Source organism: Marmota flaviventris, chromosome 15 (assembly GCF_047511675.1).
Source record: "Marmota flaviventris isolate mMarFla1 chromosome 15, mMarFla1.hap1, whole genome shotgun sequence".
In the NCBI taxonomy this organism is placed as follows: Eukaryota; Metazoa; Chordata; class Mammalia; order Rodentia; family Sciuridae; genus Marmota; species Marmota flaviventris.
In genome coordinates, this window is record NC_092512.1 from 79,001,098 (window position 1) to 79,019,233 (window position 18,136).

The following is an 18,136-nucleotide window of genomic DNA, read 5'->3' on the forward strand; positions in this document are numbered from 1 at the left end:
ATGCAACAAAATGAAACTGAATCCCTTTCTCTCGCCATGCACAAAAGTGAATTCAAAATGGATCAAGGAGCTTGATATCAAATCAGAGACACGCCGTCTGATAGAAGAAAAAGTTGGCTACGATCTACATTCGGTGGGGTCGGGCTCCAAATTCCTCAATAGGACACCCATAGCACAAAAGTTAATAACTAGAATCAACAAATGGGACTTACTCAAACTAAAAAGTTTTTTCTCAGCAAAAGAAACAATAAGAGAGGTAAATAGGGAGCCTACACCCTGGGAACAAATCTTTACTCCTCACACTTCAGATAGAGCCCTAATATCCAGAGTATACAAAGAACTCAAAAAAATTAGACAATAAGAGAACAAACAACCCAATCAACAAATGGGCCAAGGACCTGAACAGACACTTCTCAGAGGAGGACATACAGTCAATCAACAAGTACATGAAAAAATGCTCACCATCTCTAGCAGTCAGAGAAATGCAAATCAAAACCACCCTAAGATACCATCTCACTCCAGTAAGATTGGCAGCCATTATGAAGTCAAACAACAACAAGTGCTGGCGAGGATGTGGGGAAAAGGGTACACTTGTACATTGCTGGTGGGACTGCAGATTGGTGCAGCCAATTTGGAAAGCAGTATGGAGATTTCTTGGAAAACTGGGAATGGAGCCACCATTTGACCCAGCTATTCCCCTTCTTGGTCTATTCCCTAAAGACCTAAAAAGAGCATGCTACAGGGACACTGCTACATCGATGTTCATAGCAGCACAATTCACAATAGCAAGACTGTGGAACCAACCTAGATGCCCTTCAATAGACGAATGGATGAAAAAAATGTGGCATTTATACACAATGGAGTATTACTCTGCATTAAAAAATGACAAAATCATAGAATTTGCAGGGAAATGGATGGCATTATAGCAGATTATGCTAAGTGAAGCTAGCCAATCCCTAAAAAAACAAATGCCAAATGTCTTCTTTGATATAAGGCGAGTAACTAAGATCAGAGTAGGGACGAAGAGCAGGAGAAGAAGATTAACATTTAACAGGGATGAGAGGTGGGAGGGAAAGGGAGAGAGAAGGGAAATTGCATGGAAATGGAAGGAGACCCTCAGGGTTATACAGTGGAGGGGGTAGAGAGAGAGGAGGGGAGGGGAAGGGAGAGGTGGGGAGGGGGGAGGGTGGAGGATGGGAAAGGCAGTGGAGCCCAACAGACACTAGTATGGCAATATGTAAATCAATGGATGTGTAACTGATGTGATTCTGCAATCTGTGTATGGGGTGAAGGTGGGAGTTCATAACCCACTTGAATCAAAGTGTGGAATATGATATGTCAAGAAATTTGTAATGTTTTGAACAACCAACAATAAAAAATTAAAAAAAAATACTACAAACTTCATAGAAGCTACTTTTGGATCCATTTCTTATGACTATCCTTTTCTTCTCTTTTGGAAATAACAGCAGGAGACTTTAGAGCATTTAAAGAAGGTTAAGAACTGATTAGACACCGCCATATGTAGAATTAGAGTACTAGAAGGTAGACCTGTGGATGTAAACTAGATTTCAGAAGGGTTTGTTGCCTTCTGAGACATGGACCCCATTCAAGTATTCAGTGTGCATCCAGTAGGAATTCAAAAATGAGAGGTTAGATAGATGAGCCAGAGACAATGGGAGAAGGGGTAATACCTGCAAATTTTCTAGAAGTGAAAAACATTATGAAATTTCAGATTGAGAATTGTATAAATTCTCAAGTAGGATTTATAAAAAAATTTCTACATGACAAATTATGATCAAAACATTGAAAATCAGATAATTTTTTTTATTCAAGGTAATTTGCAAATTACTTTAAAATATTGAGCAGTTACACTTGCACCAATCTTTACATCAGACCTAAGGCAATGAAATATACTGAGGGTTATTAAGGAAGAGAATTAATTTTCTTCAGCTTTATATCCAACTAAGTTATCTAGTAAGGTAAAATGAAAACATTTTTAAGCAATGAATAAAGGTGTAATGACAGTGCCAGAGATTGAATTTGGAATCTCTTGCCTGCACATTGTACCACTGAGCTACATCTCCAGACCAAAAAGCAGTTTTCAACTTACTGATGAATATGAATAAACTGAGATTGTTTAATAAAGCACTGAACAAATTTAAAATAAGGAATGAGTAAAATGTTAGATGATATTAATTGAAGACTTGTAAGGAGGAAAATATGTAATTAATTAACTTTGCATGCCTCATTTTGGGGATGAAGACTCACATCTACTTTAAGATTTTTTTTTTTTTTTAAGTCAAGAATGCCAATTAAAACCTAACATGAAATACCAACAAATAGAAAGGTTCTTCCATAGTAGGGAATGAAAGAAGGTACTTAAAGAAAACTGGATCAGTTTAACACAAGAGAAAGAGGGACAGTATTACAAAGACAGGGAAAAGTCTGGGGAAAGAAAAAACATAAAATAACTCAATAAAGAATTAGTGAAAACAATAAATAGATTATTAAAGGACATTGTAAAGTTGGATTTAAAAACCCAACTATATGCTACTTATAATATATATAACACTGAGCAGCATAAGGCTGAAAAACAAGTATAATAAATAATATATTAATCAAGATTTACATGATATAGCAATATTAATAAAACCAAGATGAGCTTTAAGGCAGTAGTGTAATTATGTATCATTTTAGATCAGATAAAATACATAATTCAACTGAATGTAAGTTCCATGATCTTTTCATACCTAATAAAATAACTATCAAAAATAAAACGTAATTGAGAGAAGCACAGGGATAAATGGGCACACTCCCAACTGTGGTAAGAAATTATAATATTACTTTTTAAAAATATTAAGACCAAGAATTAGAATTTGAAGGAATATGTAAACATAGTTAATAACACTGATGATGATGATATGATGATGAGGGTGTATGATGAAAAGCTAAACTGTGCTACATTTCAACCAACTGTGGAATATTTACCAACATCAACCACATATGAGAATGCAAAATATCAAATCATAGCAAAAAATCAATTTCATAATGATCTTGACTTAGTTGATTTTCTGTTGCTAATAACACAATACCAGAGTCCAGGTAAGTTATTTAAAAAGAGATTTAATTTGGCTCATGGTTCAAGGTTGAGAGGCCACACCTAACGACAGTCTTCTTGCTGGCAGAGTCCTGACACAGTGCAGGGTATCACATGGTGAGAGACAGGGAAAACAGGAGAGCCTGAGCCAAACCAGTTCTTAGAATAGACACACTAGAGATTTTGTCTCAGATCCACTCCTAAATTAATCCGTTAACCAACCCTTAATCACATGAATGGATTATTGCATTCATGAGTGTGGAAGCCCTAATCACCTCTTAAAGGTCTCACTTGGTCCAACCTCTTAATGTTGCATAGTGAGGATTACATTTTAACAGGAGTTTTGGAGAGCACAAACTATATTCAAACCAAAGCAGATACATTTATTAAGGTAATTTTGGAAACTTTTCAGGCTTCCCAGGAGAAAAGTAAAATGATTGCCAGCACCCAGCAACAGCTCTCCATACAAAGTTTTTAAATAATTGCTTAAGTGAGCAATTATTTCTCCTTCAAAGAGGAGGGGAAGCACTCCAGCGACTGGATAAAGGATGAGTCCTGGTACAAAACTAAAAACAAATATAGACTAGGTTCAGGAAGAAGGGTAGACCTTCTTATATAATAAAGATTTTTTTTTTCTTTTTTTCTTTTTGGTGCTGGGGATCAAACCCAGGGCCTTGTGCATGCAAGGCAAGCACTCTAACAACTGAGCTCTATACCCAGCCCCTAGAGTAAAGATTTTTATCTCAAGGAGAATTAGAACAAAAGACTGAAAAATAACCAGAAAGTTAATGACTTTGGCTTTCAGTTGACAAATTCTGAGAGTCACTTGAAGATGTAGAACAAGACAGTGACATGATGAAAGAGGTCTTTAAACCAGCTATTTTTTCCTTAATGAGAATCCAGACCATGGAAATTCTAAGCCATTCTAAAGAAATGTAAATTCTGTCATGTATATGATTATGACATTTCCAGCAGATTACATGCAAACATTGCAACTGTATCCTTACTTATGGTTGATGATAGCTTTGTATGTGGTAGATATTTTTAATTGGTATGATGATAAAATTCCATTTTTATATTTCTGGCACATGGAACTAGTTACACATGTTTCTTAGAAAGCACTTAATAAATGAACTACTTTAATAAAGGTTAGGGTTAATTATTAGAGGTAATTCATTGCAGCTAAGAATTAACTTTAACAAAAGTTATTGCTACTTCATATTTAAGTCAAATGTGTTTATTTACACATTTTTAAGGAAAAAAATCTAAGTATATTTTACTTATATACACCTTTGTGGGTTTTTGCATCATTGTATTTTGTTTTACATACAGTTGCTATATACAGCTTGCATAAAACTGACAAAGTGAAAGGAATATATTGAACCATGAAGGCTTATTTTGATTTTTTTCAAGCAACATCATGATTTAAGAGCAAACAAGTTTTATGAGTATAATGAAGACGACATGAACAAATACGGAAATAACCAGGAAAAGAAATGATGCATCTTAAATTTATGGATGTGATGTGCTGCTGCCCATTTTATATCATTTTTTATCATAATGAATCTTGGTGAATTCATTGCCTAGACATACTCTAGATATCATGAACACATCCTGTAGTCTTTGATATTTCGTGGTACAGAGGTTTATAAAAAAATTTCAGGAAACTAGATATCTTTTGAGAAATGCAATTTCATCCATTCTTGGCATACTCCTTTCAAACAGTCTTAATTTGATTCAATGTTAGATAATCTTAGAATTACATTCAAAATAATTAAGTTTAATGATATGTGATCCTTTGGAGTTTTCACATTTAAAAAAAATGTACTTCCTGATGTTTATACCACATTATCAATATCGAGAAGCTTTGGCAGCTTATAGTTATAAGGAAATCCAGTACCAGGATCTACTTTCTTTGCTTGTGCCTTACATTGCAAAGTCATTCAAAAGCATCGTTTTCCCCAAAGCTCTTGAAAAAAGTTCTCACTGACTTTTTTTTTTTTTTTTCACATTGGGCTTTTCTCACTGGATACTTGAACACATTGCCTGTCATCTCTCTTCCGTTACAACCTAAATAATAAATGTGAAATATGGTCATTGTCTGCTTCTTTCTTATCTTTATGACAAAAATTATTGAATAAGGATTATTTCTTAGTCTTTTTAACGTGCTTTATTCTTTTTGCATATGCCAGAATTCCTTGAGTGTTGGCACAGTTTAAAATTAGTGAACAAATATTTACCTGGCCCTCAATGGTTTTGTAAAGCTAACAAATTAAAGGGAGAGCAATAGAAATTCTTCAAATGAATATTTTCCTTCAGGAAGGGTGTTTCTATACCGTAGATGCTTAATAAATGCTTATTGAGTGATAAATGATGGAGGTGGTAGATCTTATTTTTTCTTTCTTCCTTTTTTTTACAACTAATACATTGTTAGTACTGAGTATACTTGCATATACTTTCTCATACATAATCATTAAATATTTTTAAAGAAAAAATAAACTTGATCAGAAAGGATATTCTGTAAAAATTTCTGACATGTTTAGGTGTCAGTATCTTTTCATTTATTGATTAAAAAAATCCCCAAATACTTGCTAGCCCCCTGCCCCCTCCCTTTTCCTCCCACTCCTCTGCCCTATCTAGAGTTCTTCTATTCCTCCCATGCTCCCCCTCCCACCCCACTATGAATCAGCCTCCTTGGAGGGGGCAGGGAGTTGGCAAGGATGGTGGAATGTGATAGACATCATTATCCAAAGTACATGTATGAAGACACAAATTGGTGTCAACATACTTTATATACAACCAGAGATATGAAAAATTGTGCTATATATGTGTAATAAGAATTGTAATGAATTCTGCTGTCATTTTTTTAAGTCAATAAAATAAAAAAAGAAAACATCATGCAAAGTAAAAGAAGTCAAAAACAAAGGACCACAAATTGTATGATTATATTCACATGAAATATCCAGACAGACAAAATGTAGATTAGTGGTTGTCTAGTGTTGAAGGGAGAGGCAAATTATGAGAAAATGCCCAAGGGGTACAAAATTTCCTTTCAGGGTGATGAAAATGCTCTGAAATTGTGGTATATGGTTGCACAACTTTCTTAAGATACTAAAATTCACTGAACTGTAAATTTTAAATGGCATATGAATCGTATAGAATGTGAATTATATCTCAATAAAGCTGTTTTTAAAAATTTTTTTTAAAAACCCCAAATCATTCCCTTGCTTTGATTATTAGTGCAATATGATGTTACATGTCTGAACCTACTTGTACTCAATGGATTATCCATTTAATTGATAAATAAATAATAGGCATTTTCCTAGTATATAAAAAATGATCCCTTTTAATTCATAAGGCCTAATAACTAAGAACTTGTAAGTACCATGTGCTTAGTTAATGCTTAGTCATATAATTATACTGGGCTTTGAGCCATGTTGATTTGAATACAGACATTTCTTTTACAATTTACAAAATATGGAAGGAGAGCCGATGACTCACTGGGAAGATGTAAAAGCTTACATATCACCATCTGATGATGATCCTTCTTCTTCTTCTTTTTTTTAAATAGTAATTCAGGGGTGTTAAACTGTGCTGAAGTAATCTTCATACAGGAGAGATTGTAGCAGTGTCTAAATTTACCCTGCTCAGGAAGGAAGGGCATTTAAATTTTCTTTCCTTCTATTATGGATTAACTCACAGTCTGTAGTCAGTGTATTATTTCAAGATGAAAAGGAGAAAACGGAATTTAAAATAAAATTATTTGAATTATCAAAGTTGTAAAAATAAATCAGCTAATCAGAATTCATGAAACATGTTCTATATTCCATCTTATTAGAAGTTTGATAGAGTTAAATATGAATGGAATTAAGTAATAAATATATATAATATATTTCCAGCAATTCACTGGATCTTGAGGATGACACCCGTCTTAACATGTTTGATGATGGGACACTCATGATCCGGAACACCAGAGAGTCAGACCAAGGCATCTATCAGTGTATGGCCAGGAACTCTGCTGGGGAAGCCAAGACACAGAATGCCATGCTCAGATACCACAGTCTTCCGGGTAAAATTGATTTTCTGATTGAACTTCATACAAATGCATTAGGTATCTAAAGTTATTTGCACTGAAAAATGACCTTAGATTACTTCTTTAAAGTAGGTAGTGCTTCAAAGTGAAACAATTGTCACTGATTTTTTTTGTACATTTTTTAGAGAAATTTTTTCCTTGAAGTTCGCTCTATTTTATTTATTTACTTTTAATTATATAATCAATTATTATTATTATTTTAAATATTTTTTAGTTATAGATGGACACAATATCTTTATTTCATTTTTTTATGTGGTGCTGAGGATCAAACCCAGTGCTTCATGAATGCAATGAGAATGCTCTCCCTCTGAGCCACAATCCCATCCCCTATTACTATTATTTTTGATGGTGCTGGTGATTGAACCTAGGGCTTTGTGCATTCCAGGTATGTACTCTACCACTGATCTGTACTTGTAGCCCTCAAAGTTTTTTTTTTTTTTTTTTTTTTTTTTTAAAGTTACTTCCTTAGTTCTGTTATTTTCCAGTGTATCACAGATGTGATTCCAAGATTTTCCAATTAGCCTTTCAATTACCGATCTAGCTTTCCAACATCTTGAGGCAGATTGAACCAATTGCTCCCAGGCAGGAAAATCATCCTCTTTAGAAACTCTTTGTCCTTTATCCATCACGAATTCATTACAAATGTTTATTGAATGCCCACTGAGCTATTGTTGAAGATTTCACACCCCTTCAACTACCCAGAAGCTTTGCTCTGCCATAATTTCAATGGCGTATATAAATCAGACACAGTGACTAAGACAGATTTTTATTAGTATCATTTTGTGATGGTAGAAATGCATCATCTTTCCCCTTTCTGAGCCTGTAGTCTATTAGGCAATAGCCATAATTCAACCAAGTTTTACGATGTGTCAGGAGAGGGATGGAAGCATAAAGGACAGTTCTCTACCAGTAAACATTTAAAACCCAGCACTGGGGAGGGGCTTTCTGATTTGCAGCATTGACTAATACCTAAGGTATAAATAATCCTTCCATGGCCAATTTCTTGTTACCAACATGGCATGACTGAAGGTGGAGTTGGGAGGAAATGTGCAGTAGGCACCATGAAGCAATGTTTCCACCACAGAGACATTCATAGACATAAACCACCTTAGAACCACAGAAAATAGGAAAATAGAGTCAAATAAGTAGAAATAATGAATGCCAGAATTTGTGAACTTCGATGTTAATGACACTTATTCAATCGTATGTTTACATAATTTAACTTTTAATAAAGGGCTAGGCTTAACAACCAGCTTGCAGAATATTCAAAATTTAACAGCTGCTTCTCAAGAGCCAGATCTGGTATACCCCCTGAGATTTTAGTCAGGAAAAGGAGCAGTATATGAAGAATTTGAGATCACTGGGGGTTATTGATAATATCAAGAGACAGCAAACAGGAACAAACAGGATGAAGGGAGAGAGGGGGTCCCTTGGAGCAGGCTTGGCGAGTCACGTTCATTTGAGATGTCCCCAGCAGCAAGGACATCTAAGTAGACAGCGAGGACAAGTAAAAGAAAGTTAGATAAGTAGAGTTGAAACATTATTTCGGAAGAAAGTATGATGTAAGGGGAGACAGAGCAGGATGCATCCAAGAGATGGAAATCCTTGATACTTCTGGAGTCGAGCCAAAATCACTGATTTGGGGAGGTGTAAGGCAGGTCAGATCATTCAGGTTGATCACGACTGTATAGTAAGAGTGGTCAAAATTAGATTTTTCTTCTAGTAAAATATTTCTGGTAGCGGTCTGGAGAAAAAACAGGATGATGTGGTATAATGAGAAAGTGGGTTGGCTGCAGCCACGAAGCAGGACATTGTTGGTAGAGACACAGATCAGAGCAAATGGAGAAAATTCACTGAATGTGCCTGGGGCGGGGGGGTGGGGTGGTGGTGGTGGAAACACAGTTGAGTTGGAAATTGATCAACTATGGGGATTCCTTTCATGGTTTCTAAATAACTTCTAATTGACAGCTGTGGTAGCTCATTCAAAACCACCATCTCTTTCCTTCTTTGACTTTGGGGACATCACTTCCTCTTGATCCTTTCCTGACATTTTCATTCTTCTTTCTCTTTAAATGTCATGTTCCCTATAGCCCTCCCCTTCCCTCTCTTCCTCAAGTTTGGCCTGGTCACATTGCTTCTTCCTCCATTTGAGATCTCTTTCAATTTTAAAAGAATTCTTCAGCGTTCAACTTTAATAATTAAAACTTATAAATCTATTGTTGCTATTTTTCCTGAGATTTGAAACACTATCATTCCTGCTCACCTTCACATGTAATCTTTACATCCCACAAACAGATTTGCCTGCATAAACCTCTTCCTTTCTGTTTGCGCTCTCTCTCAGGATATTTAATGTCCTTCAACAACCTCAGAGCCATCCTCTGTTGCTGTCTTTTTTTTTTTAGGTGTCTTAAAGTATACTTTGAATAGGGGTCAGATCAGAGCTTCCTTCCCATGTCCACTATCATAGACTTGCTTAAAAAATATTTCTCTTTTAAAATATTTTTATTAGTTCATCAGGGTTATACATAAAAGTAGGGTTTATTTTGACATGATCCTATGTGCATGGAGTATCACTGGTTCCATTTCAGTCCCTGGTTCTTCCTATTGGAATGATGACAATAGTTTTCCCTAGACAGTGCTTCTCCACCGTCAGCATGTTCTATGGCACTTTGCACCCAACTTTGATAAAATAATATCATTACTATACTGTAGTTGATTTATTTTTTCCTCTGTCCTCTGACTATAACATACAAGAAAAGGAAGGTATCTTGTGCATCTTTATATTTTACTAACACCTAAAATTTTACTGATATATTTAAGACATTCAGATTACCAAAATTGAATTAAATCTTGGTTATTAAATTAGATTAATTCAGCTTATTCCTATTCTCCAGAGTATGTTTATCTCAGAAGTCGATGAGCCCCTCAATCCGAAACTTTATCATTAGGCGTTTTTAATAACTTAGTCTTTATTTTATGCTTGAGATTCCCATAAAAGATGTAATTTTTAAGCATTAGTAAGAGTGTAATACGTATATGGAAGTCTAGATTCTATGTTTTTTTTTTATAAATCTATTTGAAATACACTTAGCTTGAAAGTAAACCAAAACTTGACATGGCTTAAACATACCGTGCGAGTGTGTATGTGTGTGTGTGTGTGTGTGTGTGTGTAGGTGCATTGTTTGCCACGAGTAGTGTAGAGGTAATCTGTACAGAGGGCCCCAGTACCCTAGCAAACCAATGATATTTTTTTCTACTGTTCAATCCTTTGTACATAGACCTCTTTTCCTCCTCCCTTATAATTGCCACTTCTTAGTTGCATGGCAACTTCCCATAATCCAAACTCATGCCTGAATTCCAGGTAACAGGAGGTAGAGCCATGACTACCTAGTCTTAGCCCTTTTATTTGGGAAGGAAACTCTCTTTCCAGTGACAAGTACCTGGATCTTGCTGGGAGAACTGTATTTAAAAGCATGTGAGTGTTTTTAAATTGGAACACTTGGACATTTAGCCCCTAAAGAATAGGTATTCAGTGAGCACATTGCAGCATCTACAATACAAGAGGTTGTTTTAAAAAATATGTATTTATGTAAAATCAACATTTAATTTATTTTAGATTTAATTCTTTGATAACTGTGAGTAAGGGCATTTTGAAGGCAATAGTGATACCGCCAGTTATCAGTGATGAGTTCTACTCCTCACATGTTGAAGTATAACATTAGAGAAGCACGCTCAGGCAAACATATAGAGCACAGTTTATTTAGAAAGGGATAACATACTGCTTTCCAAATTGGCTGCACCAATTTGCAGTCCCACCAGCAGTGTAGGAGTGTACCTTTTTCCCCTGCATCCTCGCCAGCACTTGTTGTTTGTCTTTGTAATGGCTGTCACTCTTACTGGAGTGAGATGGTATCTTAGCGTAGTTTTAATTTGCATTTCTCTGATTGCTGGAGATGATGAGAATTTTTTCATGACCCTCATCATTGTACAAAATACATGTATGAAGATGTGAATTTGGTGTCAGCATACCTTATATACAACCAGAGACATGATAAATTGTGGTATAAAGGTGTATTGAGAATTGTAATGCAAAAATAAATAAACAAATAAACAAACAAATAAATAATAAAATGTATTTATCCAAAAAAAGGGGGGGGGGGTAACAGACTTCTCCCTAGGAGGAAGAAAGGGGCCATAGCTGGTATCCTGGTATCCGAAGGAGCAAGGCAAATTGGCCTCCTTGATCCGACTTGACTCTATTTACCTATCTATAGTGACTGCCTGTCTGATTCTGGCTTCAATGGTAGTTTTAAACCACAATGCAAAATAGATAATAAATAAATAAACCTTCCTAATTGTTACTACTTATATTTTGTTTTGTCTTCCTCTTACCCTTAGCCAAGCCTAGCTTTGTAATCCAGCCCCAGGACACGGAGGTTTTAATTGGCACCAGCACAACTTTGGAATGCATGGCCACAGGCCACCCACACCCCCATATAACTTGGACCAGGGACAATGGAGAGGCACTGGATGGATCCAGGCACATAGAAACCTCCAGTGGACTCCACTTGCAGAGCATCACCCTGAGGGATCATGGCGGATTCACCTGTCACGCCAACAATAGTCAAGGCTCTGTTCACGCCACAGCCAACGTCATTGTACAAGGTATGGGAGCAGGAGGTCCTGCTTGAAATGGTCCTTCTGTCACATATGGAAAATTGTTTTTCAACTTGAAAAGTAATATCATGTATGTCAGCAGAGAGAGATTTTTTTATTTGCCTTTTATTTTCTTGACATAATAGAATCTTCAAAACTAATCTGCTTCATGTTAAAAGTTGGGCATTTTTTCAACTTAAGTCTTTATCCAAATGCCAGAATCAGGCATTAGTAATAAAAGAGATGAAGTCATTAATCTGGCAGCAAACTGTCAAAAAATATTTGTGTTTCAGAATATTTTACAGATAAAGGGAAGACACTCCAGCTACGAAAGTGAAAGGCTATGCCCCAGGTTCACAGTCATTTACCAAGCTGTCTACTCAACATAGCCTGAGAATATGCTCAGGGCTTTAGCAGGTAGCAACCGCAGTGACAGTGCCATTCTGAACCCCGAGAATAAGCTACGTGTGGGTGATTATGTTGTAAAAAAGAAATGCTTTTTGGTTGTTTTTCTGTTCTTAACCTGGAGCTGCCCCTTCCTTTCCATTTTCGTTGTTGTGGTTGTGTGTGTGTGTGTTTGCACATGTGCAATCCTCCTGTTGGTTTAGAGGTTTCATAAACAGTGGAATTCATGTTTTTAAAGAGATGCCACAAGTCCTATTCTGTCCTATCCAAAACAGTTTTCTATTATATCATAAGAGTCTAAAAATTTACAACGATCCATTTTAAGGATCTCAGGGAGTATGCATATTTTAATTGAGTTAGGCGGTTTCATTAATTTCAGATTTGCATAAGATGTTACCTATCAAAACCTCTGATCTGAAAAAACGCAGAGCAAAGACAGTCTAAAATATGGACTGTCTAGTGCAGTTCTAGTACAGTTCTAGAGTTGAGGGAACTTCAGGATGGTGAATCCTGGCTGCATTGAGACTAGTATTTTCTTCTAAAGGTGCAGAACTTCACCCAGCCTGGGTTTCCTACATTCAGTGAAAGTTTTCTGAATTGAATCAACTCCTTCAGTTAGAAATAGATCAATCATTTCTTGTTTCCATTGACATATCTAAAGAAAAAATTGTGTTGTCCTCTAGAAATGCTAATATTATGAAAACACCTTTCTTGTTCTAGAAATAAATTATAGAAATGAAATTTTTCTCCTTGTAGTCTTTGGCAACTTCAGGTGAGGTGGGTAGGGGGAATTACTTTTAAAGGACCCAAACATTATTTTTATATTTGTTTCAATGCATTGGGATTGAAAAATGCTTTAAAAGAAATAGTGTGTGGTTTCTGTTTTGGATCCGTGATTTTATGTTTTAAGTCTTAGTTTTTTAGAAACCCAGTGTCTAGTCAAACATTTGCATTTATACATAGTCTCTTTTATTTCACACTATGTTAGTCTCTGCTTCCCAGCTTCTTGCAAGTGGTTCCTATTCTTTCTGTTTGATCATCTGCATCAATTGATATTTAGCTAAACTCTGACAACATTTACAGTCCTGCTCTTTTTGGATACCACAAAACGCTAATCATTTCTTCTTACTGGTCAGTTTGCACTGAGATTGCCATCTCCTTGTCCTTTGTCACTTGCAACTGTGTTCTTGTGCCACTTGTGGGTCTGTGTGTCAAGATTTTCAATTAGTCTTAAAATGGTCCATTAATCATTTATACATTTATGAAAGAGGCTTCTTTATTTGCCTAGAGCATAAATATTTTAGATGTTACCCTTTTGGGGTTATTTTAATGGGTATTCTATCAGTTTTCTCTAGTTCTTTTAATGTTCAGTTATGCTGAATCACAGATATCATAGTTACCCATCGGTAAACACCTCCTTCCCTCAAATGGCTGGAACGAATGACAAATAAACTTAAAAAAAAAAAAATCTAGAAAGCTTCATTTAAAAGGCATGAATCACAACATGGAGGCTTAGGTGAAAAGATCTATGTCCTTAACAGTGTAAACAGAAATGTTTTTCATGTGGCATTATGGTCATGAGTAACCTGCAACGTGGGGCAGGGGTTGTAATAAAAATAGAAAGGTCCTCCATCACCACGTGTGCTGGTTTAGCATCGGCAGTGGGATTCATTGGGCAATAGTTTTAAATAAAAGCTCAAAAAGGTCAACCTTAATTCCTCCAGGCTTCACTGACTACCTTTGTAATAATGTTCAGGGTTTTTTGATTGTCTTCCCCACCAGATTGAAATTTCTTCTTTGATCTAGGCAGTTGGTCATTTAGTATAAGGGACAAATGTAAATTGCTTGTTTACTTAAATTTTGCCTGTTGTTTGCTAGCATGCAGAATCTTGGGACTTATTTTTATTTTTATTCATTTATTTTTGGTACCTGGGATTGAACCCCAAGGTACTGAGATACATGCCCAGCCCTTTTTATTTGTACTTTGAGACAGGGTCTTGATAAGTTGTTGAGGCTGGTCTTGAACTTGTGATCCTCCAGCTTCAGCCTCCTGATTTGCTGGGACCACAGGTATGCACCATCATGCCTGAGTTTATTATTATTGCAATTTTAATGATGGTGTAGTGGCACCACCCTGCCCCCATGGAAAATCTTAATTAAGCTTCTCCAGAGACCCCCCACTCCCAAAATAACTGTTCTTAGACTATCAACAAGAATTTCTGCAGCAGAGTTTTCAGGCTGGAGGTGTACTACAGAGGCAGGATGTGATAAGAAAGACCAATCCAAGGCCTCCACAGAGGCCTTTGTATTTCAATAGACAATAGTCAGGTCCTTTGGAGCCAGCAGGCTGGAGGAAGGGGAGGAGAACTCTCCAGGTCCTGGGTGCTGATTCTTGCAGAGAGTGTCCTTGATTGTATATCCACGTCTGTATTCCACTGTTCTGGAAAAAACTGCTTTTGTGTGGGCTGCTGCAGATTGTGAGCCTCTGAGCCCCGCCCCTACACGTTGGGTATAAAGTTTTGAAACTTTCTAAACTCAGGGTTAAGAGGCGTGATTTGATGGAGGTGGAAAAACCCCCTTTTTGAACCTGGCTGCACGCAGCCTTTATAAACATGCTTCCTTCTATTCCTCCGGGTCCAGCCTTGTCTGTCCCACTATAAGAGCACATGAAGTAATACAATATTTTTTGCCCAGACCTGGCTAACTAAATTTTAATTATTACTAAACAACTGAAATCAAATTTCCCAACTTAGAACACTGGGTATATTTTTAAATTTTTTTTTGTCTTAACTACGACCTACTTTTATTACATACTTCTTTTACTGTGTCATGAATTCAAGTTTTAATGTAGAAATATTTTTGTTCTTTTTAAGCCATTCCTGGTAATTTCAGGAGTTAGTGTAATGTTCTGGAAAGAACATCAGTCTGGGGGTTGAGTGACCTAGATTCTCACAGTCTCTGCCACTTACTGGTTCTGACTGAGAGAAATTCAATTCAAACTCCTCTAGTCTGAATTTCTTCATCTGTGGACTGAGGAGCTTGACACTGCTTGTCTGTAGGCTGTTTTCTAGAAGTCAATTACAAATAGCTTTCAGGCATTCCTGAGGGTCTTCATGCTTATGTGTAATTAATCTTATAATATGGTATTCAGTCTAGCACCTTAATTAGAATTTATGAGGACCTTTAAAAAAATCTTTATTATCTGCACATAGTATGAAACTTGCAACAAATATGCTTTGTCAAATGGTATTTACTTCATCGTGTTTGTTGTATTCGCTGATGGCAGGCAGGAACAAGGGGTACTGGGATTATGCCTGTCATCTGGGAAAGAGTTTTTGAAATTGTCACCACTCAGATATTATTGAGGGTTATGGGTCTTTCTTAAATGGCCACATTGATTTCTTTTTCATAGTAAAGTATTGTGAACAGAATCCCTTTCTACAAATGGTGTATGCAGCTATTAGCTATTCATTATTTATATAAAAGCAACTGTAAACATTTTGAATATTTGGGACTATAAATTTTGACGTAAATGGCACTTTTTCAAAAGCATGATTTTATGTGTTTGCAGGAGCATCTCTCCATAGAACATATTTTTTCTTCTGAAATAAATAGAGCAATTTGATTTGAATTTTATTCTGTACGTGAACATTTGGAGAGAACCATTTTGTTAATAATTCAAATATGAACTGTAGCTTTAAATATGTCTATTTCAGCTAGTAAAAGGTAAGCAGGACGATCTAGTGATATGAAGCAGCTTCCATAAGACTAAGAAATGGTCCTGATACCGCTGGTTATCGGTGACAGTTCTGCTCCCTCACATGTTGAAGTTGGAACATTAGAGAAGCAGCCCAGGCAAGCAGATATGGCAGGGTTTATTTAAAAAGGGGTAACAGACTTACCCCAGGAGGGAGAAGAGGGCCATAGCTGGTATCCTGGTATTCAAGAAGCAAGGTGTTCTGCCCTATTTATATGTCCTAGGCTTCCTTTATTCTCCTGCCCTCTTCCCCTTTCTCCCTACAGTGTATGTGACTAGGCCCAGGAGTGCTCAGTGGGATGGCCAAATGGTGGGAAACAGGTGGGCTGAAGGGGGAAGGGCAGGAAGGAGCAGCCAAGGACACATTAATTAACAACTTTAATAACTCCCTGTAGGAGGGAGGGCAATTCCTGGGACTGGTTACCTTGGCAACAGGTGGGAGCAGGGAGAGGTTCTTGATAAGGGTGGAGGAAGGCTCTGAAGGAATTAACATTTGAATCCTTCAGGGGACAGTCTCCAACTTGCTTGACTCACTCAAAATTGACCTCCTTGAGCTGACCTGACTTGATTTACCTATCTGTACTGACTGCCTGTCTCATTCTGGCTTCAGTCCATATTGGTTATTTCTGGTTTTTTTTTTTGGTTTCCTTGCAAGCAGGCACAAACATATGCAAACACTTCTATGTTTTCAATATCCTTGCTGATAAATCATTGGGAATGTCATGAAAGGAGTTCCCAGAGAAGGGGGTCCTCGACTCAGGATATGTGGGATCCTTGGAATTTGTGACAGAAATAAATTTCAGCATGCACCAGTCAGCTGAGACACAGACAGTTTTATTAAGAAAGCAGATACATTTTTAAGAGTTCGATATCTCACAGGAGAGACATCACTTGGGGCAGAGTAAGAAACACATTACGGGAGAATGCTGGCCATCTGGAGAGTGAGTTTTGGGGCTAAAGCAAAGAATATGCTTCAAGGGAGAATGAAGGCTATCTCCAGAGGAAGAAAGACCCACCCATTGGTGTGTGGCATTTATATTTATAAAAGGACAGTTGGTAGGGGCTGAACTAGAGTCAGGACAGAATGTAACACAATTTTGCACAGTTTTCTCTTTGCTTGCACTTTTGTACATTGTTTCTTTTGCAGGAAAGCACATAAACCAATTTATAAGGCAAAGGAAAAGGTCTGGGTTGCTGAAGAATGCTTATTTTGCATTTTAAAGGTTCTTGGGTGTTTACTGTTTTCCAGGTGTTGGGCTCCTGGGGACATCTCTTTTGAAACTCAGTCTCTCTTTTTCTCTATCAAGTTGCTATCTCAAAACTAATTCTAATTACAAAACATATTTCAACTTTTAAACATATTTTCTTTCTTCTCGAGTTGTTATTAAAATGTTCCAAAATGATTTGTGATTTTAGTGGCCTCTTTTGTCTTCAGCTCCACCACAATTTATAAGAAGCCCCACGGACCAGGTGGTGTTGGAGGAGCATGCTGTAGAACTTCTTTGTGAAGCTGAAGGCCGCCCACCACCAGTTATCCTCTGGACCAAAGCAGGTATTAGCACTTCCATAAATGATTGTGGGAAGAAATGAGTACCTTCTCTTTCTGGAAAGTACAAAAAATAGTTTAATTATCACAAGTACATTGTGGACATCTAAACAGCACACTTTAAGTACAACACCATCTTAAATTTTCTGATGTTTTAAGTTTTGGTATTTGAATGTATGGCCTTCCTGAAATCATACTTACTCTGGGACATAGATTCTAGACTTTAAAAATAAAATTATTGGAAAGTTTAGTGTTTTTTTTTTTTTTAAATACCAAAAGCTAGCCTGCAAAATGTTAGAGATTTCTTTTGAATTAATCTTCAACTTGAATCCAAAAATTCTTTTAGTACAAAATGAAATCAGAAATGAAACAAAATGCTAAATGGAGCTCCAACTTATTAAACTTAAATAAAACTTTCAGAATAGAGCTGCTGTTCTTGAAGTGTGAGTAGCCTGGGTACAGGGCCTGGCAGGCAGGGTTCAGCCTCCCATCCAGAGGGACCAGGTACTCTTCGGGAACCTGAAAACATTGTACAACAAGATGCACAGTGGGCTGGATGAGAGATTGACCAAGACTCTCTGG

General features: G+C 36.7%; 1 protein-coding gene across 1 annotated transcript in view; it reads left to right on the plus strand.

Annotated features, from left to right (window-relative positions):
• The window catches only part of Pxdnl (peroxidasin like), a 452,037-nt gene that overhangs the window by 319,096 nt on the left and 114,805 nt on the right, over positions 1-18,136 (plus strand). The window contains exons 9-11 of the mRNA XM_027932810.2: positions 6,997-7,166; positions 11,589-11,855; positions 17,444-17,560. Coding sequence (XP_027788611.2) covers positions 6,997-7,166; positions 11,589-11,855; positions 17,444-17,560 — 554 coding nt within the window. The remainder of the gene's footprint in view (positions 1-6,996; positions 7,167-11,588; positions 11,856-17,443; positions 17,561-18,136) is intronic.